The following is a 23,168-nucleotide window of genomic DNA, read 5'->3' on the forward strand; positions in this document are numbered from 1 at the left end:
AAAAACCTGCCTTGTACATCTCCTCTAAACCTTGCCCCTCGCACCTTAAACCTATGTCCCCTAGTAATTGTCCCCTCTATCCTGGGAAAATGTCTCTGACTATCCACTCTGTCTATGCCCTTCATAATTTTGTAGACCTCTATCAGGTCACCCCTCAAATCCGTCGTTCCAGTGAGAACAAACCGAGTTTAAACAGTCATAGCAAGATGTAGAGAAAAGATCAACTTCATGCGAGGTAAGTCCATTCAAAAGTCTGATGGCAGTAGGGAAGAAGATGTTCTTGAGTTGGTTGGTACGTGACCTCAAACTTTGGTACCTTTTTCCTGACGGAAGAAGGTGGAAGAGAGTATGTCTGGGGTGTGTGGTGTCCTTAATTATGCTGGCTGCCTTTCCGAGGCAGCGGGAATTGTAGACGAGTCGATGGATGGGAGGCTGGTTTGCGTGATGGATTGGGCTACATTCACAATATTTTGTAGTTTCCTGCTGTCTTGGGCAGAGCAGGATCCATACTAAGCTGTGATACAACCAGAAAGAATGCTTTCTATGGTGCATCTGTAAAAGTTGGTGAGAGTCGTAGCTGACATGCCAAATTTCCTTAGTCTTCTGAGAAAATAGAGTCGTTGGTGGGCTTTCTTATCTATAGTGTCGGCATGGGGGGACCAGGACAGGTTGTTGGTGATCTGGACACCTAAAGACTTGAAGCTCTCGACCCTTTCTACTTCGATTCCATGAAGGTAGACAGGAGTACGTGCTCCACTATGCTTCCTGAAGTCGATGACAATCTCCTTCATTTTATTGACATTGAGGGAGAGATTATTGTCGTCGCACCAGTTCACCAGAGAGGACAGCCCTGTCTTGGTCCTCAGCCACTGCCTGTACACAGTGCCACAGGCCTTGGACATGCTGATCCATGGCCGAAACGCACTCCCCCAATGCCTCCACTGTTGGCCTGGATGGCACGCATGGTTGGCACCACCTCTTGCTCCTACATGCGGTTGGACTCCTCCACCTGCCCTTGCAGGTGTTGAATGCTCAACGACAAGCCCTCACATGAGTGAGGGGGGTATAGGGGTGGTGGTGGTGCTGGGAGGTGGGGTGGGTTCACACGCCATGGGGAACCGCAACTCAGCGGGGTCTAATTTCCTCGCCTGATGCCAACCTCCACCCCGGTGACTGCCATTTCCTCTAGCCCGCCGACCATGTCCAGTGCCAGCTGCTCTGCCGTGGTGAGCGGGGGCCAGAGGTCCAACGATCCCCCTCCAGTCTTCTCCTGCTACCAGCCATTATGGCGGTCTTCTGCTGGTGGGTTGTGGGGGGGGGGGGGGGGAGGAAAAACAGAAAACGCACAATGGTAGACAGTCGGGCGCATGCAGCACATGGGTTTGGTGGCTTCAATGGCCAGGGCACACAACCACGGCGCCGGTATGGATGCCGGCATGTGGTGCAAGGTGGCAGTACCACCGGCCTCCGGGTGAGGTGGGGTGGTGGAGTAACGTGGTGTGGGATAGGGGTTGGTGCCAGTGTCACAAGGCTGTCTACTCACCTTGGCCGTCCTGAGGAGGTGGTGCATTTCTTTCGGCACTGCTGGCTGGTCCGGGCAGCGTTGCACTCAGCACTGATGGTCTCTGCCAACTGCATCCAGGCACGGCGAACGGCAACGGCTGGCAGCCTCCTTCCCGGGACTTCAGGGTCGCCCACCTCTCCTCCATGACGTCCAACAGTGTCTCGAGCTCGGTGTCCGTAAAACAGGGTACCGCTCTCCTTACTCCCTTCTTGTTGGCTGGGATGGTGTGTGTGGGGAGTGCAGTGTGTATATGCGGCTGCAGCTTGTCAGCCTCCTGAGTGTTAATCACAAATCCGACAAATCGTGTACCATTTCCCATTGGAATCGATTGTGTTCCACGTGGCGCACCTAGCCCCTAGACGGTCATTGAATCGGTCCAGGTAAGGCTCCAGTTTTGCTGTCCATGAATCCTACTCCGGTGTCAACACTGAGTTCAGGAATGGAGAATTCCACTGCAGATTTCTGAAGATACAGTAGTTCCAGATAATTGAAGAATTTGCTTACTCCGTCAGGAATATAAAGCTCTTAAGCAGCTCGATTAACTGAACAGAAATTTTAACATCCCCCGGATGCCAGTGATACATCTAACAGACGCAAAGTGAAATACCTCAACCATCCATGAACATACTATTTCAGTAGTCCGTTCACTCCGCCTACACGCAGTGCTTCCACATCAGGACGTCTGATTGAAACTCAGAGGTCTGAGGTCATTAAAATTAGATATTTCAAATGCAGCAAGGTACACCAATAGCAGATTTCTACTGATTTCTGAGAAATCTGACACACATCTGGGTGTAAAATGGTGAAACAAGGGTTAATTTTGGGAAACAATGTACAGTGCTCTGAGAAATGTCCAAACTGGCATCAGTTCAGGCCATTTGAGAGGCATCTGGCAGATTGAGGCATCTGGCAGATTGGGGCATCTGGCAGATTGAGGCATCTGGCAGATTGAGGCATCTGGCAGATTGGGGCATCTGGCAGATTGGGGCATCTGGCAGATTGAGGCATCTGGCAGAATGGGGCATCTGGCAGATTGGGGCATCTGGCAGATTGGGGCATCTGGCAGATTGGGGCATCTGGCAGATTGGGGCATCTGGCAGATTGAGGCATCTGGCAGATTGAGGCATCTGGCAGATTGGGGCATCTGGCAGATTGGGGCATCTGGCAGATTGAGGCATCTGGCAGATTGGGGCATCTGGCAGATTGGGGCATCTGGCAGGTTGAGGCATCTGGCAGGTTGAGGCATCTGGCAGATTGAGGCATCTGGCAGATTGGGGCATCTGGCAGATTGAGGCATCTGGCAGATTGGGGCATCTGGCAGATTGAGGCATCTGGCAGATTGGGGCATCTGGCAGATTGGGGCATCTGGCAGATTGGGGCATCTGGCAGATTCGGGCATCTGGCAGATTTGGGCATCTGGCAGATTGGGGCATCTGGCAGATTGGGGCATCTGGCAGATTCAGGCATCTGGCAGATTGAGGCATCTGGCAGATAGGGGCATCTGGCAGATTGGGGCATCTGGCAGATTGGGGCATCTGGCAGATTCAGGCATCTGGCAGATTGAGGCATCTGGCAGATTGGGGCATCTGGCAGATTCAGGCATCTGGCAGATTGGGGCATCTCGCAGATTGAGGAATCTGGCAGATTGGGGCATCTGGCAGATTGGGGCATCTCGCAGACTGAGGCATCTGGCAGATTGGGGCATCTCGCAGATTGGGGCATCTCGCAGATTGAGGAATCTGGCAGATTGAGGCATTTGACTCCTTACTTACAGAAATAAGAGGCCTACGGCTATTTTCAGGTTCTCTCACTGAATTGGATATTGATAGGCATTGGACCTGCCCTATTAATTGCTCTTCAGTTAGATTGTTTACCTTCAAATAATTTTCCTTTGGAGCCAGCAACAGGATGATACATCCCAGCTCCACAACCTTCTGGAGAGCCAGCCTGCAATCATACCATTGCCCTCGCAACCCCGTCCCCCTCCTTCCATTCTTCCTCTTACACTTCTCCTGTCGCTTACCTCAGGCCCATGCCAGTGAAACAGCAGCTGGCCCAAAATTTGCTTATTGAATAAGGTGAGATTTCTACGCAGGTTTAAAATATCACTGACAGATCATCAGGTCTCTATAGATCTTTTTATTGTTACAAATAAGCTTACATTAACACTGCAATGAAGTTACTGTGAAATTCCCCTCGTCGCCACACTCTGGCGCCTGTTCGGGTACACAGAGGGAGAATTCAGAATGTCCAAATTACCTAACAGCACATCTTTTGGGACTTGTGGGAACAAACCGGAGCACCTGGAGGAAAACCACGCAGACACGGGGAGAACGTGCAGACTTCGCGCAGACAGTGACGCAAGTGGGAATCAAACCCGGGACGCTGGCACTGTGAAGCAACAGTGCTAACCACTGTGTTACCGTGCCACCCTGAGACGCAAGAATCAATTTCTCAGAATTTCACAGAACCTTCACAATCACACAAGAATTATTACCTGCACCTATTTGGTCCCAGAATAAGCGCAAATTAATTTATAGGCTTTTGTTTCCTTTTGCCTAACCAATTACCAACCCTCGCACAAGGTTTCCTCCAATTCAGTGTGCTTTAACGTTTGAATTTTGTCATACAGAACCTCAATTTCCTTCTAAAGATCCATTCAGACAAACCCAGAGGCAATTCCCCATCCACCATGTCAGTGACCTCCTCAAAAATTTCAATTAAATGAGGAAATGACCAGACTTTTCAGACCAATGCTGACTGCTTTTCATTGCTTACACATAGTAGTTCCATTTTCATTACCTGAAAAATGCACGAGGAAGCCAATGTTTCTCATAGTAGAGCAGCAATTTCCATCATGGTGTTCTTGAAATATTTAATTTCAATTTTTTTCAACCCTTTGCTACTCGTAAAGTTGTGTGAACCACTGCTGCCCTCGAGTGGCTTCAATGGATGTATGCACAAAAATTAGGAAACCTAAGCTGTGATTTTAACACATGCAGAGTATGGAGATGAGTTCCAGTGACATTGCCTGCCCAAATCTCGTGGGAATTGCTAATCGGCCAGCGGTAGAACAGGATTTTACCCAAGTGGTGGCTGCATGGTGGAGATTCAGGATAATGATTCCGAGCAGAAAGGCAAGTAATGAGGGGAAAGAGTCCAGAGGCGATCAAGATCAAGGGATTTAAAGAGAAGCCTGAGAGTCAAAGGGTGCGGTCGAACAGCCCAACTCGGTGACCTAACAAGGCCGTTAAATCTCACAAGAGGCCTCTTGAGTGATTTGCGATGCTCGGAACACCTCGGGAGATCTCGCGACCTGGATCTTGCCCTCACTGAGTGTGAGCCACATTTACATATTTAAGTGAGCCATTAGGCTTATTTAAACATGTCGATAAATGAGTCTCCCGAGGCATGAGAATGAACGCCAATGCCTGGGAGATCTAGTAATGGTGCCATTTAGCACTGATGCACACAAACATGGACCATTTTGGTGGCACCTGAGGTGTCTCCCCGGCCATTGGAAGCTGCCAAGTGGTCAGACTCTGGACAGGGTGATACCCTGGCATTCCCACTGGCATCTGGGCACCTTGGCAAATAGGGTTAAAGAAAATCCCAAGGCTTTTTACACATACTTAAAAAGCAAGAGGGTAGCCAGAGAAAGGGTGGGCCCACTGAAGGACAGGCGAGGGAATCTATGTGTGGAGCCAGAGGAAATGGGAGAGGTACTAAATGAATACTTTGCATCAGTATTCACCAAAGAGAAGGAATTGGTGGATGTTGAGTCTGGAGAAGGGTGTGTAGATAGCCTGGTCACTTTGAGATCCAAAAAGACAAAGTGTTGGGCATCTTGAAAAATATTAAGGTAGATAAGTCCCCAGGGCCTGATGGGATCTACCCCAGAATACTGAAGGAGGCTAGAGAGCAAATTGCTGAGGCCTTGACAGAAATCTTTGGATCCTCACTGTCTTCAGGTGATGTCCCGGAGGACTGGAGAATAGCCAATGTTGATCCTTTGTTTAAGAAGGGTAGCAAGGATAATCCAGGGACAGGCCAGTGAGCCTTACATCAGTGGTAGGGAAATTACTGGAGAGAATTCTTCGAGACAGGATCTACTCCCATTTGGAAGCAAATGGACATATTAGCGAGAGGCAGCACGGTTTTGTGAAGGGGAGGTTGTGTCTCACTAACTTGATAGAGTTTTTCGAGAAGGTCACAAAGATGATTGATGCATGTAGGGCAGTGGATGTTGTCTATATGGACTTCAGTAAGGCCTTTGACAAGGTCCCTCATGGCAGACTGGTACAAAAGGTGAAGTCACACGGGATCGGGGTGAGCTGGCAAGGTGGATACAGAACTGGCTAGGTCATAGTGTAGCCATGTAAACTGGCTGACTCCCGATTAGAATGGCCAAACCCCAATTTAAAATGGCGAACGGAAGAGGCTGATGGGAAAATCAGCCAACAGGACTCAAACAGACAGCTGCAGGTAAAACAGTGTATTCGCCTCTGGGGAAGCCAGACCAAACCGATACCTGCAGCCATCAACATGACAACGCCCCAGCCATCTGCATATTAACCAGCCATCCCCGGGAACAATTGCTACAAATTAGCAACTCAAAGCCAACCCAGACCTTTCGGCGCCAGCAGGAGCTGACACAAAGAAAGGTAAACGACCACCCCTCGATCAAGGAATCGCTCCAGTATTGGAGAATATCGAACCAAGTGATTGGGACCAAGTCCAATCACTTGGAACCAGGTACAAGGTCCGCCCCGAGAGGATGGAAGCCCCTGGGGACTATAAGAATAGGGGCCAAGTTCAACTCGACCCTTCTTCTCCTCCCGGCTGCACCCTTCTTCTCCGCTCCGCACCCTTCGAGACCCTTGCTGCAAGAAGACCGTAAGTTTTACTCCAACGATCGTTACCAGATAGACACTCCTGACTATGGACCTGTACCAGCTTTTGAATCCCGCAGGCTCAGAACCCATTCGAAAGGCCATTAGTTTCCCTGACCTGTTGGGCCATTTCCAAAGTTAAGTATTGGCCTGTTAGTGGTAGGTAGTAGTTTAGAAGTAGAATTATTGTATAAGTATTAATTGCTGTATATAATAAATGAGCGTTGATTTAACTCTTACTAAGCAGTGTGTTGGATTATTAATCATTACTCGGACTAGAACCACGTGGCGGTATCAGAAAGATACCTGGCGACTCAAGAGCAAAGGTGACAGAATTAGAGCAAATAAACTAAGGCTAAAATGAGCAACAATAGAAGGCAGAGAGTAGCAATGGAAGGGTGCTTTTCTGATTGGAGGGCTGTGACTAGTGGTGTTCCGCAGGGATCAGTGCTGGGACCTTTGCTGTTCGTAGTATATATAAATGATTTGGAGGAAACTGTAACTGGTCTGATTAGTAAGTTTGCAGACGACACAAAGGTTGGTGGAATTGCAGATAGCGATGAGGACTGTCAGAGGATACAGCAGGACTTTTCTTTATTCTTTGTTCTTTTCTTTGGAACTGCCAGTCTGGCACCTTGGTACTGTTACCATGCACCCTGGCACGTCTGGAGACGTTGGTGGAGAGTACAATGGGGTTCGAGAATTTAAAAATGGGGCCTCGATCTCTTCCTCGTGCAGGAAGTATGGTCAGCGTGGCCACGAAGGGGTGTTCCTCGCCAACACCAAAAAGAAATCCCATTTGGTAGCGAGTCATTCCCGGCACTTCAGGGGCTGAGAAACACCTTGCTATTCACGCCCAAAGAGGGACTGCGTTTTTGGGTGTTAAATCATTCGTTAAACTTTCTTACAGAGCATGGGGAAACATTGCTGCTCCTCCCAGCTCAAGGAAACCAAAAAAAAAAGCATCAATGATACTTCCATGACACGGAAGTAACCACAGTGCCCAGGCATGCCCTCCTTATTGGCAGACATGGCAAAAGTGTGAGAAAGGTCATGGAAAAAAGTAATAGAAGTTGTTCGCCTTCTTCCTTTGTTACATGTGTAATTAGAGGCAAAGCATCCTCTTTCAACAATTCACAATTACTCATCTCTCAGTTCTGCATGTTTTCCACAATTTTGCACCTTTGCCTTTAAAGAACATAAAAAAGAATGAGAACAGGCATTTTGAATTCACTGCTCCCAAAGATCCTGGGCAGGATTCTCCGTTTCTGAGACTAAGTGTTGGCGCAGAACTGATCCCTGCGGTACGCCACACTGGACTCCAGGCTGAATATTTGCCATCCACCACCACTCTCTGGCTTCTATCGGTTAGCCAGTTCGTTATCCAACTGGCCAAATTCCCCACTGTCCCATGCCTCCTTACTTTCTGCATAAGCCTACCATGGGGAATCTTATCAAATGCCTTACTAAAATCCATGTATACTACATCCACTGCTTTACTTTCATCCACGTGCTTTGTCACCTCCTCAAAGAATTCAATGAGACTTTTGAGGCAAGACCTACCCCTCACAAATCCGTGCTGACTATCCCTAATCAGGGACTTCCAGTTGCGGCTATGCCTGGGTAGGTCGCACGTTCGGCAGCTCCCGCCAAGAACGGACTTTTGGGCCCTTTTGAGGAGCCCCAGCGGCACCTGGACGATGATTCCCGGTGTGGGAAGGCAGCAGTAAGATTCCCCCAGCATTGTATGGAATGGACCAGGAGTGGAGCGATTAAAAAAGTCATTTTGGAGCAGAGAGGAGAGCGGGTGCGGAAAAGTAAGATGGAGGCGGGTGGAGACCAGGCAGTGTGGGCGCAATGGTCGCGGGAGCAGCAGGATTTCCTGAAAAGCTGCTTTGCGGAGTTGAAAGCAGAAATACTGGCCCCAATGAAGGCGTCGATAGAAAAGCTGGTGGAGACCCAGAAGGCCCAAGGGGCGGCGATTCGAGAGGTGCAGCAGAAAGCCTCTGAAAACGAGGACGAGATTCTGGGCCTGGCGGTGAAAGTGGAGGCACAAGAAGTGGCAGGAAATGTTCGAGGACCTGGAGAATAGGTCGAGGAGGAAGAATCTCCGGATTTTGGGTCTCCCTGAAGGGGTGGAGGGGTCCGTCGCTGGGGCATATGTAGCCACAATGCTGAACACGTTAAAGGGCGCGGGAGCCTTCCCGTGGCCCTTGGAGCTGGATGGGGCTCACAGAGTCCTGGCAAGGAGGCCTAAAGCCAATGAGCCGCCAAGGGCTGTAGTGGTGAGGTTTCACTGCTTCATGGACAGGGAGCGCGTCCTGAGATTGGCGAAGAAGGAACGGAACAGCAGGTGGGAGAATGCGGAGATCGTATTTATCAAGACTGGAGTGCAGAGCTGGCTAAGAAAGCTCCACCGAAAGGGGGTGAAGTTCGGGCTGTTGCAGCCAGCGCGACTGTGGGTCACTTTTCAAGATCGCCACCATTATTTTGATTCGCCGGATGAGGCGTGGACCTTTATACAAAACGAGAAGTTGGACTCGAACTAAGAGTTTGATGTGGGGTTGGGTTTGTTTTTTCGTTGTTGTGTGGGAAAGCTGGGGAGTGGGAAGGGGTGAGTGGCTGTGCTTTATGGGTTTTGTGGCTCTGTGGGCATCGGTACTGTTTTGCCGGGGCCGGTTCCCGTGTGCGAAGGGGGGAGGGGGGCAGGAGGCCCTGGGTCGTGGGGAAGTGAGGTGAGGTTGTAGGAGAAGGGAGCTGCGCCATAGGGGTCGGGGCCGACCCAGGTGGAAAACACGGGCTTTTTCCCGCGCTGAGGAGGGGTGGGGGGGGGAGGGAGGGGGGGGTGAGGGGGGGGGCTGGGGGTCGGGTCGGGGCTGGAGGGGTGCTCACATCGGCCTGAAGGGGGGGATGGGATGGGGATTCCACACGAGGGGCCGTTGGCAAAGGCGGGAGTGGCCTGGGTCAGCAGGAGTCAGCTGACTTACGGGAGTGCAATGAGGGGAGCAAGGGGGCTAGACGGTGGTCTAGCTGGGCGGGAGGGGGAAGGGACTGGGTTGCTGCTGTACTGACCGAAGGGGAGCTGGGGGTAAAAGGGAGAGTCGGGGCGGGGGTTCGCCGTCTGGGGGACTGGAGTGTGCGGGAGGCATGGGCACGTGGCTGGCCTAAGAAAGGGGATGGCTCATCGGCGGTGGGGGGGGGGGGGAATAGCCCCCTGATCCGGCTGATAACATGGAATGCGAGGGGCCTAAATGGGCCGATCAAGAGGGCCCGGGTGTTCACGCACTTAAAGGGACAGAAGGCAGACGTTGTTATGCTTCAGGAGACGCACTTGAGGGTGGCAGATCAGATCAGGCTGAGAAAGGGATGGGTAGGGCAGGTCTTTCATTCAGGGCTGGATGCGAAGAACAGAGGGGTTGCAATACTGGTGGGGAAGCGGGTGTCGTTCGAGGCGCTGAATATTGTGGCGGATAATGGGGGTCGATAAGTGATGGTGAGTGATAGGTTGCAGGGGACCCGGGTGGTACTGGTGAATGTGTATGCCCCGAACTGGGATGATGCAGGGTTCATGAAGTGCATGTTGAGTCGGATCCCGGATCTGGCAGCGGGGAGCTTGATAATGGGGGGCGACTTTAATGCGGTACTGGACCCAGCGTTGGACCGATCCAGGTCAAGGACGGATAAGAGGCCAGCTGCGGCCAAGGTGCTAAGGGGTTTTATGGACCAGATGGGGGGAGTGGATCCGTGGAGGTTTGCCAGGCCGGGGGCTTGAGAGTTCTCTTTTTTCTCCCATGTACATAAGGCCTATTCACGGATAGACTTCTTTGTGATGAGTAGGGCACTGATCCCAAGAGTGGAGAGAACGGAATATTCAGCTATAGCGATTTCGGACCACGTCCCGCACTGGGTGGAGTGGGGTTGGGGGAGGAGAGGGACCAGCGCCCGCTGTGGCGCCTGGATGTGGGACTGTTGGCGGATGAGGAAGTTTGTGGGCGGGTCCGGGGGTGCATTCAGAGATACATAAAGGCCAATGATAATGGGGAGGTGCAGGTGGGTGTGGTTTGGGAGACGCTGAAGGCGGTGGTTAGGGGAGAGCTCATTTCAATTAGGGCTCACAGGGAGAAGAGTGAGAGGATGGAGAGGGAAAGGTTGGTAGGGGAGATAGTAAGGGTGGACAGCAGCTATGCCGAGGCCCCCGAAGAGGGGCTGCTGAGGGAGCGACGGAACCCCCAAACGGAATTTGATTTATTGACCACGGGGAAGGCAGAGGCTGAGTGGAGGAAAATGCAGGGGGCAGTGTATGAATATGGGGAGAAGGCAAGTCGGATGCTGGCGCATCAGCTACGTAAGAGGGAGGCGGCGAGGGAGATTGGAGGAATCAGGGATGAGGGGGGGAATACGGTGCGGAGTGTGGTTAAAATAAATGAGGTATTTAGGGATTTCTATGGGGACCTGTACAAGTCAGAGCCCCCGGAGGGGGGAGAGGGGATGCGGCGGTTCTTGGATCAACTGAGGTTCCCGAGGGTGGAGGCAGAGCAGGTGGCTGGCCTGGGGGCCCGATGGGGCTGGAGGAGCTGGTTAAGGGATTGGGGAGCATGCAGGCGGGCAAGGCCCCAGGACCGAATGTGTTCCCGGTTGAATTTTATAGGAAGTATGTGGATCTGTTGGGCCCGTTGCTGGAGAGAACCTTCAATGAGGGGAGGGAGGAAGGGACTCTGCCCCCGACAATGTCTCGGGCACTGATCTCGCTGATTCTCAAGCGGGATAAGGATCCACTGCAGTGCGGTTCGTATAGGCCGATCTCGCTCCTTAACATAGATGGTAAGTTGCTGGCGAAGGTCCTCGCTACGAGGATTGTGGATTGTGTCCCGGGGGCGATACATGAGGACCAGACGGGGTTCGTGAAGGGCAGGCAGTTAAATGCAAATGTGCGGAGACTCCTGAACGTGATTATGATGCCCTCGGTGGGAGGGGAAGCGGAGGTGGTGGCGGCTATGGATGCGGAGAAGGCCTTTGATCTGGTGGAGTGGGAGTACCTATGGGAAGTGCTTAGCAGGTTTGGGCTCGGGGAAGGGTTCATAGGGTGGGTCGGGTTGTTATACAGGGCCCCGGTGGCGAGCGTGTCTACAAACCGGCGGAGATCGGAATATTTCAGATTGTACCGGGGGACGAGACAGGGGTGTCCCCTGTCCCCTTTGCTGTTTGTGCTGGCAATTGAGCCGCTGGCCATGGCATTAAGGGAGTCTAGGAACTGGAGGGGGTTGGTCCGTGGAGGGGTGGAACACCAGGTGTCGTGGTATGCTGATGACCTGTTGTTATATATTGCAGATCCATTGGAGGGGATGGCGGAGGTCATGCGGATCTTTAGGGAGTTTGGGGACTTCTCGGGCTACAAGCTCAACGTGGGGAAGAGTGAGCTCTTTGTAGTGCATGCGGGGGGCCAGGAAAGGGGGCTAGAGGAGCTGCCGTTGAAGAGGACGGAGAGGAGCTTTCGATACCTGGGTATCCAGGTAGCTAGGAGCTGGGGGGGCACTGCATAAGCTTAATTTGACATTAGGTGGACCAGATGGAGGAAGTCTTTAGGAGATGGGATGTGTTGCCACTTTCCCTGGCGGGTATGGTACAGTCGGTCAAGGTGACAGTCCTCCCGAGGTTCTTGTTCGTGTTCCAGTGCCTGCCCATCCTAATCCCCAAGGTTTTCTTCAAGCGGGTAAGCAGGAGTATTATGGGGTTTGTATGGGCGAGCAAGACCCCGAGGGTGAAGAGGGTGTTTCTGAAGCACAGTCAGGACAGGGGCGGGCTGGCGCAACCGAATCTGTGTGGTTATTATTGGGCAGCTAATGTGGCAATGATCCGTAAATGGGTCATGGAGGGAGAGGGGGCGGCATGGAAAAGGCTAGAGGCGGCGTCTTGTGTGGGTACTAGCTTGGGGGCGCTGGTGACGGCACCGTTGCTGCTACCGCCTACGCAGTACACCACGAGCCCGGTGGTGGCGGTGACATTGAAGATCTGGGGGTAGTGGAGGCGGCATAGGGGTGAGATGGGGGCCTCAATTTGGTCCCCGATACGGGATAATCATAGGTTTGTGCCGGGCAGGATGGATGGGGGGGTCCTAAGTTGGCATCGGGCAGGAATTAAAAGGATGGGGGACCTGTTTATAGATGGGACTTTTGCTATCCTGGGGGTGCTGGAGGAGAAATTTGGGTTGCCTCCCGGAAATGCTTTCAGATATATGCAAGTGAGACGGCAGGTGAGGGAATTTCTGCTACTTCCAGCACAAAGGATTCAGGACAGGGTGATTTTGGGTGTATGGGTTGGAGAAGGCAAGGTCTCGGCGATTTATCAGGAGCTGCAGTAAGCGGAGGAGGCCTCGGTGGAGGAGTTGAAGGGCAAGTGGGAGGAGGAGCTCGGGGAGGAGCTGGATAAGGGTCTGTGGGCTGATGCCCTGGGCAGGGTCAATTCCTCCTCCTCATGCGCCAGGCTCAGTCTAATACATTTCAAAGTAGTACAAAGGGCGCATATGACAGGGGCGAGGATGAGTAGGTTATTTGGGGTGGTGGACAGATGTGTGAGATGTTCGGGGAGCCCAGCGAATCATGCCCATATGTTCTGGATGTGCCCGGCGCTGGAGGGGTTCTGAAGGGGCTTTGCGAGGGCTATGTCCAAAGTGGTGAACACCCGGGTCAAGCCGAGCTGGGGGATAGCACTATTTGGGGTATCGGACGAGCCGGGTGTGCAGGAGCCGAAAGCGGCCGGAGTTCTGGCCTTTGCGTCCCAGGTAGCCCGGCGGAGGATCCTACTAATGTGGAGAGATGCAAAGCCCCCGAGCGTGGAAGCTTGGATCAATGACATGGCAGGGTTCATTAAGTTGGAGAGGATAAAGACCCCTGGCGAGGGTCTGTGCAGGGGCTCTCCAGTCGGTGGCAACCGTTCCTAGACTTTCTCACGGAACACTAGGTGGAGGTCGAAACAGCAGCAGCAACCCGGGGGGCAGGGGGGGGGGGGGGGGGGGGGTGGCGCTTGGTTTATGTTTTGGTTTGATTTCCTATGTACAATTTTGTTTTTCTTTCTTTCTTTCTGGAGTTTATGGTTGAAAATTTTGAATAAACATATTTTTTTAACAAAGACTATCCCTAATCAAGCAGTGTCTTTCCAGATGCTCAGAAATCCTATCCCTCAGTACCCTTTCCATTACTTTGCCTACAACTGAAGTAAGACTAACTGGCCTATAATTCCCAGGGTTATCCCGATTCCCTTTTTTGAACAGGGGCACGACATTCGCCACTCACCAATCTCCTGGTACTACCCCTGTTGACAGTGAGGACGAAAAGATCATTGCCAACGGCTCTGCAATTTCATCTCTTGCTTCCTATAGAATCCTTGGAGATATCCCGTCAGGCCCAGAGGACTTGTCTATCCTCAAGTTTTTCAAAATGCCCAACACATCTTCCTTCCTAACAATTATCTCCTCGAGTTTACCAGTCTGTTTCACACTGTCCCCTCCAACAATATGGCCCCTCTCATTCGTAAATACTGAAGAAAAGTATTTGTTCAAGACCTCTCCTATCTCTTCAGACTCAATGCACAATCTCCCGCTACTGTCCTTAAACGGACCTACCCTCGCCCTAGTCATTCTCATATTTCTCACATATGTATAAAAGGCCTTGGGGTTTTCTTGATCCTACCCGCCAAAGATTTTTCATGCCCTTTCTTGGCTCTCCAAATCCCTTTCTTCAGTTCCCTCCTGGCTATCTTGTATCCCTCCAGCGCCCTGTCTGAACCTTGTTTCCTCAGCCTTACATAAGTATCCTTTTTCTTCTTAACAAGACATTCAACCTCTCTTGTCAACCATGGTTCCCTCACTCGACCATCTCTTCCCTGCCTGACAGGGACATACATGTCAAGGACACATAGTATCTGTTCCTTGAATAAGTTCCACATTTCAATTGTGTCCTTCCCTGACAGCCTATGTTCCCAACTTATGCACTTCAATTCTTGTCTGACAGCATCGTATTTACCTTTCCCCCAATTGTAAATCTTGCCCTGTTGCAGGCACCTATCCCTCTCCATTACTGAAGTGAAAGTCCAGAATTGTGGTCACTATCTCCAAAATGCTCCCCCACTAACAAATCTATCATTTGCCCTGGTTTATTACCAAGTACCAAATCCAATATGGCCTCCTCTCTGGTCAGACAATCTACATACTGTATTAGAAAAGCTTCCTGGACACACTGCACAAACACCATTCCATTCAAACTATTTGATCTAAAGTGTTTCCACTCAATATTTGGGAAGTTGAAGTCACCCATGACTACTACCCTGTGACTTCTGCACCTTTCCAAAATCTGTTTCCCAATCTGTTCCTCCACATCTCTGTTGCTATTGGGGGGCCAATAGAAAACTCCCAACAAGGTGACTGCTCCTTTCCTATTTCTGACTTCAACCCATACTACCTCAGTAGGCAGATCCTCCTCAAACTGCCTTTCTGCAGCTGTTATACTATCTCTAATTAACAATGCCAACCCCCCCCCCCCCACCTCTTTTACCTCCCTCCCTAATCTTATTGAAACATCTATAACCAGGAACCTCCAACAACCATTTCTGCCCCTCTTCTATCCAAGTTTCCGTGATGGCCACCACATCGTAGTCCCAAGTACCGATCCATGCCTTAAGTTCACCCACCTTATTCCTGATGCTCCTTCCGTTGAAGTATACACACTTCAACCCATCTCCGTGCCTGCAAGTACTCTCCTTTGTCTGTGTTACCTTCCCCACTGCCTCACTACATGCTTTGGCGTCCTGAACATCGGCTACCTTAGTTGCTGGACTGCAAATCCGGTTCCCATTCCCCTGCCAAATTAGTTTAAACCCTCCCGAAGAGTACTAGAAAACCTCCCTTCCTGGATATTGGTGCCCCTCTGGTTCAGATGCAACCCGTCCTGCTTGTACAGGTCCGACCTTCACCAGAATGCGCTCCAATTATCCAAATACCTGAAGCCCTCCCTCCTACACCATTCCTGCAGCCACGTGTTCAACTGCACTCTTTCCCTATTCCTAGCCTCGCTATCGCGTGGCACCGGCAACAAACCAGACATGACAACTCTGTCTGTCCTGGCTTTTAACTTCCAGCTTAACTCCCTAAACTCGTTTATTACATACACACCCCTTTTCCTACCTACGTCGTTGGTACCAATGTGCACCATGACTTCTGGCTGCTCCCCCACCCCCTTAAGGATCCTGAAGACACGATCCGAGACGTCATGGACCCTGGCACCCGGGAGGCAACAAACCATCCGAGAGTCTCGCCCGTGCCCACAGAACCGGCTGTCTGTACCTCTAACTATTGCGTCCCCTATAACTAGTGCTCTCCTAATCCCCCCCCTTCCCTTCTGAGCCCCAGAGCCGGACCTCATGCCAGAGACCCGGTAACTGCAGCCTACCCCTGCTAGGTAATTCCCCCCAACAGTATCCAAAGCGGTATACTTATTGTTGAGAGGAACAACCACAGGGGATCCCTGCACTGACTGCTTCCTCCTCTTCCCACCTCTAACTGTTACCCAGCTACCTTTGTTCTCAGGTGTAACTATGTCCCTGTAGCTTGAAGGAAGCTACTGCGCATGCGCGCATTGGCGCCGGTGCCACTGCGCATGTGCGCATTGGCGCTGGTACTATTGCGCATCCATGGCGCCCAGTTCACGCTGGGATCAGTAGCTGGAGCGGCGTAAACCGCTCCAGTGCCGTGTTGGGCCCCTGGAGGGGCCAGAATGGCTGATCCTGAGGCCGTGTTGACGCCGTCGAGAAACATGACGGCGTTTCCGATGGCGTCATCACTTAGCCTCAGGATCACAGAATCCCGCCCTATAATGTGTGTTAGACCAATGTGAATAGGACCTATTGACTTCTTTCCATTGTATTATGATGGTTCTTTATCCAAACTAGGCTGGCTGAATTTTAAGATAACAAAAAAAAAATCACAGGATACATAATCAACACATCACCCCTTTTTGGAAAAAGGACTTTGAATTTGTACAAACCACCTGATGAGGAAGCCATTTTGTTGTTTAATTATAAAATATTAGCAAGAATCTGTTCTGCAGACAGAGTTCCACTAGAAACCAACTGCCAACCATCTGAGCAGCCATGGTAATAAACAGCAATACCTTGAAAGTGGGAGATCGAGTACCCCCAACTTGTTCCAACATCAGGTTCACCTGAAAACAGACCTCCTGGAAACTCAATGACTAGCAGACTCATGGGTAACTGAGAATCCTCTACTTTATAAGACCTTCACTTAAATTAATACATCAGTTCATCTGAGTAGCTACAGGCCTGCCACAAAACAGGCTCAGATAATCATAAATTTTAATTATATGTTTTTACCTCCATCTATATTCAATCTTTGCGTGTGTGAGACATGGGGCTGGATTCTCCACTCCCCGACGCTGAAATCGCATTCGGCGAAGGGGCGGAGAATTTGTTTTGGCACCAAAATCAGGAGCGGCACCGGTTTTTGAATTCTCCGCCCCCTGAAAAGCAGCATACTCGAGGCTCTCAGGCCATTGCCTGAGGCCCGCGATGCTCTGTCCCCGACCGACATAGTTCCCAACGCCGTGGGTTATGTGTGCTCACACCGTTCGTGAACTCGGCATGGCGGCTGTGGACTCAGTTCGGGGCCGCCACAGTCGGGGGAAGGCCGATCGGGGGGGCTTCATTCGGGGCGCGCGAGTGGTCGGAGGGTGGCACTACTTTGGCAGTCCAGGTCCGCGGGCTGAGCCCACCATGGAGCACGGCGCGGCTGAATTCAGAACCAGAAGTGCTGAAGGCTGTATCGGTAGCTAGAGCTAGCCCCCTGCAAAACGGGGAATCGGTGACCGCTTTGCGCCAGTTTTCCTGGCGTAAAAGATTACCGTTTTCACGCCGGTGTGCGGACTTAGTCTCCAAAATGGAGAATCCCACCCATTGTATTTTAAACATCTTTTAAAATCCCCAAAAGTTTGCTGCTGGGATTTTTAAAATTGGGACAATCAGTCTAAGGGTAAGAAAACACCACATTTTATACACAATTATATTGATCACGGACAATAAAAATGAACACATTAAATACGTCCATGACAGCAGATTCCTACACTCACTTCTTCACCCAGACTCCAAAGTTTATTTCACCTAGTTAGAGCTTGCTTCTCCTGGCTCCATAACACATTTTCTGACCTCTACCAGCCCAAGTGAGCCACATCCTTCCTCATTGCTCTCATATATCTCAATAATGAAACTATTCATCTGGAAGAGGTAAAACACAAATATTAAACTTGTAATTCATTCAATACTTACATCAGTAGGTCTGAATAATAATTCACACTTTATACTCTCTTTCCCTCTTAGAGCCACAGAGTAAAATTGAGGATTCAACAAATCTTGGCTTGCATCTACAGGTAAAGAGGAAAATTAAAATTAGAGCCCTTCACAGGGAGGCTTGCTCATACAACGAATGTGAAAAGAAACCATACACCTTGACTTCCATCCACATTTGAAGAATATTAGGCTGAGATGTCAGACTATCATAAAGGCCCTAATATGTGCAATAAGACAAGGAAAGAACAGGGTAGTGTGGTAGTTGGCAACAACCCAGAGATTCCAAGAATAAAGACTTGTTGAATTTAATGTCAAGAGCTTATTAGCATTTTTTTAACTTCGTTTCCAGTTTGGCAACCGCACACATTGACTGTAGGCTGCCAGTTTGTGATGGAAGGCTGCAGCTGGGGGCATTTGGGGATAGACTCCAGCAATCTGGGGTTAATGGGTGAAGTAAACTGGTAATCATGAAAGCATGGAGGGAGGGACCAGTTTGAGCATGCTATTGCTGATGCCCCTTCAGCTTTTGCCAGCCAGGTACTCCACGAGCCCGGTGGTGGTATCAGCGTTGAGAGTGTGGAACCGGTGCCGGCAGTATTTTAGAGTGGAAGGCATATCCCTGTGGGCGCCAATCAGAGGTTTGCCCCGGCAGGGTTGGATGTGAGGTTCTGGGGGTGGCGATAGGTAGGGATACTTAGCACTGCTGCCTCACGGCGCCGAGGTCCTAGGTCCGATCCCAGCTCTTGGTCACTGTCTGTGTGAAGTTTGCACATTCTTCCCATGTTTCCATGGGTTTCGCCCCCACAACCCAAAGATGTGCAGGGTAGGTGGATTGGCCAAGCTAAATTGCCCCTTAATTGGAAAAAATTAATTGGATACTCTTAACTTTAAAAAAAAAGGTGGGGATAAAATACTTTACGAATTTGTTGTTGGAGAAAGGTTTGCAGACCTGGAGGAGCTGGAGGGGACATACAAGTTGCCAAAGGGGAATGGGTTCATCTATCTGCAGGATAAAGACTTCATAAGGAAGGTGGTGCCTTCGTTTCCGGCACTGCCAGCCCTGGTGCTGCAGAACAAACCATTGTCTGAGGAGGAAATAGGAGAGGGCAAGGTCTCGTATACATGAGCTGTTAAAGAGCGAGTGTCCTGGTGGAGGAGGTTAGGCGTAAGTGCGAGGAGGAGCTGGGTGGGGTGCTGGGGGCTGGTGTATGGAATGAGGCTTTGGGGAGGGTTAATGTGTCCTCGTCGTGTTCTTCAAGTCAAAGTGATGCACTGTACCCACATGAGTGTCCACGATGAGTGGGTTTTCCCAGGGGTGGAGGAGAGGTGTGGGCGGTGTGCAGGGAGGCTGACGAAACATGCCCATGGGCTGGATTCTCCGCCCCGCCGTGCCACATTTCTGTTTCAGCATGCCAGCGGGATGCTCCATTACGCCAGTTGGTCAATGGGGTTTCCCATTGTAAGGTAGTCCCACGCCGGCAGGAAACCCCCGGGCTGCCAGCGAAACAGAGAATTCCGACGACGGAGAATCCAGCAGCATATGTTTTGGGGTGTCCAAGGTTGGGGGGTTTTTGGACAGGATTTGCAGATAATGTCGAAGATTTTGGGGGTAACGGTAGCTCCGAGTCCGGAGGTTGCAATATTTGGAGTATCGGAAGATCCGGGAGTGCAGGTGGAGAGAGGGGCCAAAATGTTGGACTTTGCCTCCTGATAGGCCGGACACGGATTATGTTGTGCTGTCAGGACTCGGAGCCAGCGAGTTGAGAGGCGTGGGTGAACTATTTGGCAGAGTTCCTGCATTTAGAGAAAATCAAGTTCGCCATCAGAAGTTCAGAGGAGGGGTTCACCTTGAGGTGGAAGCTGGTCATCAACTTCTTTAAGGAGTATTGAGTCGTCACCCATGAGGGCAGAAAGTTGAAGGTCATGGGTTTGGAGGAGTGGGATCACAGCACTGTGGAGGGGCCGCAATCAGCAAAACATTTGCCTGCAGGACCAAGGGAAGTATTCCTGTACCTCTAGACTCACACCACATTTCTCTAAAAGCCAATTACTTGCACCATCTGGCTATTCTCATTCCTATTTTGCCGCCATCTTTCCAGGCCAGCCAGGATCAAATTTAAATCTGGCTCCCAAATGCACAGTGGCAACCTGATTTAACTATTAAAATGAGGTGTCCTACTTCTCAAGATTAGGATGGAGAAATGGCACACAGCCTGTCAACATTATTGGGGGTGGTCAGGTTTAACCGCTTCCGTCTTTCCCTCCCCACTCACACACCCCAAAGTCTACAGCCAGGCCTCAGGAAGTGAGAATGTTGTCTGCCGCTGAGCCCTGTGAGAAATTGTGCGATTCTGGGCTCATTAATTATGTAGAGGGGGGGAACAAGAAATTGCTCACCCCACTGTCATATCCAGGTGCCTAATTTATAAGGTGCCAGGACATGGAATTCAACCCAAGAAGCACCAGCTCCCAGATTCAGCGATGCTTTGCTGGAAGTACTGCTGAATACAATGGAGCAGAGGAAAGATGTCTTCTACCCAAGGGAAGGAAGGAGGAGGTCGGCCCAACTCACCAATTCTGCATAGGAGGCAATTGCCAAGGTAATGAGTGTTGATTACATTCACCAGAGGACAGCCCTACAGTGCAAGAAAAGGATAAAGGACCTCATCTGTGCCGCCAAGGCAAATGAACCTGCAACTGCCCATATTCACCTCACTGAATGAGAACTGGGGCATAGGCCTCAGTGGAGAGTCCACAATCTGTGGTGACCATCTCAACTTGATATCCATGTAGTCTGCAGATAGAAATGTGATTGTGGGTCTTTAACAGTACGACACAGAACGCCCACATTGTGTTGCGGTTGATGTAGAGGGCACCAACATTCATTGCTAATGCCATGCCTCTTTTGGCCATATCCTTCTATCTGCATGAGTTCACCACTCTGGAGGGTGCTGCCCAACATTCCCTGTGGACTAGCTGTAACACCTTTCCACCTTTCACATGGCATATAGACGCCAGAAGATCATTGGTGAAAAATGGCATCATGCGAAGGTCATCTGCATTTCAATTGCTCTCAAACCATCTTCTCTCCTCGCGCAAGACAAATCGCACAAGCACAAGAGAAAGAGGATGAGATGGAGCACGATGGCCTCTGGCAACTCACAACATTTGAAGAGTGCGCTGCCAAGGTGGCAGGGGAGGTTTGCAACAGTTTATGTGCAGACAGCTACAACAGAATCCAGCCTCCATCCAGTAAAGAACCATGCTTACAGTCTCAACATAGAAACCGGAGGGTGACATGTTGGAGGCAGCCCTTGGATTCACTCATTCTCTCCTCAATCAATTACAGGTACCAACAAGATGAGGAGGAGACCCTCCCCCACCACCCTCCCCAGCCCCCCGAGTGCAACACCAGCTCCAACCCAGATGGCTGAGGAGAAAGAGGACAGCAAAAACAATGCTCCTGTAGAGCTGTCACCTCAGTCAAATGCACCCTCCACCAGGACAGAGGCACACAACTCAGTGGGTACCAGATTTAGTGCAGGCAGGATCTCACACTCCACCTGCAGTTCCTGTCTTAACATCGAGAGGCTCCACCTGCAGCTCCTGCTCCAACATCGAGAGGCTCCACCTGCAGCTCCTACTCCAACATCGAGAGGCTCCACCTGCAGCTCCTACTCCAACATCGAGAGTCTCCACCTGCAGCTCCTACTCCAACATCGAGAGGCTCCACCTGCAGCTCCGACTCCAACATCGAGAGGCTCCACCTGCAGCTCCTAGTCCAACATCGAGAGGTTCCACCTGCAGCTCCTACTCCAACATCGATAGGCTCCACCTGCAGCTCCTACTCCAACATCGAGAGGCTCCACCTGCAGCTCCCAATCCAACATCGAGAGGCTCCACCTGCAGCTCCTAGTCCAACATCGAGAGGCTCCACCTGCAGCTCCTACTCCAACATCGAGTGGCTCCACCTGCAGCTCCTAGTCCAACATCGAGAGGCTCCACCTGCAGCTCCTGCTCCAACATCGAGAGGCTCCACCTGCAGCTCCTACTCCAACATCGAGTGGCTCCACCTGCAGCTCCTACTCCAACATCGAGAGGCTCCACCTGCAGCTCCCAATCCAACATCGAGAGGCTCCACCTGCAGCTCCTGCTCCAACATCGAGAGGCTCCACCTGCAGCTCATACTCCTACATCGAGAGGTTCCACCTGCAGCTCCCAATCCAACATCGAGAGGCTCCACCTGCAGTTCCTGCTCCAACATCGAGAGGCTCCACCTGCAGCTCCTACTCCAACATCGAGTGGCTCCACCTGCAGCTCCTACTCCAACATCGAGAGGCTCCACCTGCAGCTCCTACTCCAACATCGAGAGGCTCCACCTGCAGCTCCGACTCCAACATCGAGAGGCTCCACCTGCAGCTCCTACTCCAACATCGAGAGGTTCCACCTGCAGCTCCTACTCCAACATCGATAGGCTCCACCTGCAGCTCCTACTCCAACATCAAGAGGCTCCACCTGCAGCTCCTGCTCCAACATCGAGAAGCTCCACCTGCAGCTCCCAATCCAACATCGAGAGGCTCCACCTGCAGCTCTTGCTCCAACATCGAGTGGCTCCACCTGCAGCTCCTACTCCAACATCGAGTGGCTCCACCTGCAGCTCCTACTCCAACATCGAGAGGCTCCACCTGCAGCTCCCAATCCAACATCGAGAGGCTCCACCTGCAGCTCTTGCTCCAACATCGAGAGGCTCCACCTGCAGCTCCTACTCCTACATCGAGAGGTTCCACCTGCAGCTCCTACACCAACATCGAGAGGCTCCACCTGCAGCTCCTACTCCAACATCGAGAGGCTCCACCTGCAGCTCCAACTCCTACATCGAGAGGTTCCACCTGCAGCACCTGCTCCAACATCGAGAGGCTCCACCTGCAGCTCCTGCTCCAACATCGAGAGGCTCCACCTGCAGCTCCTACTCCTACATCGAGAGGTTCCACCTGCAGCTCCCACTCCAACATCGAGAGGCTCCACCTGCAGCACCTACTCCAACATCGAGAGGCTCCACCTGCAGCTCCTGCTCCAACATCGAGAGGCTCCACCTGCAGCTCCTACTCCAACATCGAGAGGCTCCACCTGCAGCTCCTACTCCAACATCGAGAGGTTCCACCTGCAGCTCCTACTCCAACATCGATAGGCTCCACCTGCAGCTCCTACTCCAACATCGAGAGGCTCCACCTGCAGCTCCCAATCCAACATCGAGAGGCTCCACCTGCAGCTCCTGCTCCAACATCGAGAGGCTCCACCTGCAGCTCATACTCCTACATCGAGAGGTTCCACCTGCAGCTCCTACTCCAACATCGAGAGGCTCC

The 23,168-nt window shown here is 51.4% G+C and overlaps 1 protein-coding gene across 1 annotated transcript in view; it reads right to left on the reverse strand.

Moving 5' to 3' along the window:
- The window catches only part of LOC140428025 (cilia- and flagella-associated protein 47-like), a 1,060,448-nt gene that overhangs the window by 829,908 nt on the left and 207,372 nt on the right, over window positions 1–23,168 (reverse strand). Inside the window, exon 22 of the mRNA XM_072513997.1 lies at window positions 17,785–17,879. Within this exon, the coding sequence (XP_072370098.1) occupies window positions 17,785–17,879 (95 nt within the window). The remainder of the gene's footprint in view (window positions 1–17,784; window positions 17,880–23,168) is intronic.

The sequence above is a fragment of the Scyliorhinus torazame genome, chromosome 8 (genome assembly GCF_047496885.1).
Source record: "Scyliorhinus torazame isolate Kashiwa2021f chromosome 8, sScyTor2.1, whole genome shotgun sequence".
NCBI lineage: Eukaryota > Metazoa > Chordata > Chondrichthyes > Carcharhiniformes > Scyliorhinidae > Scyliorhinus > Scyliorhinus torazame.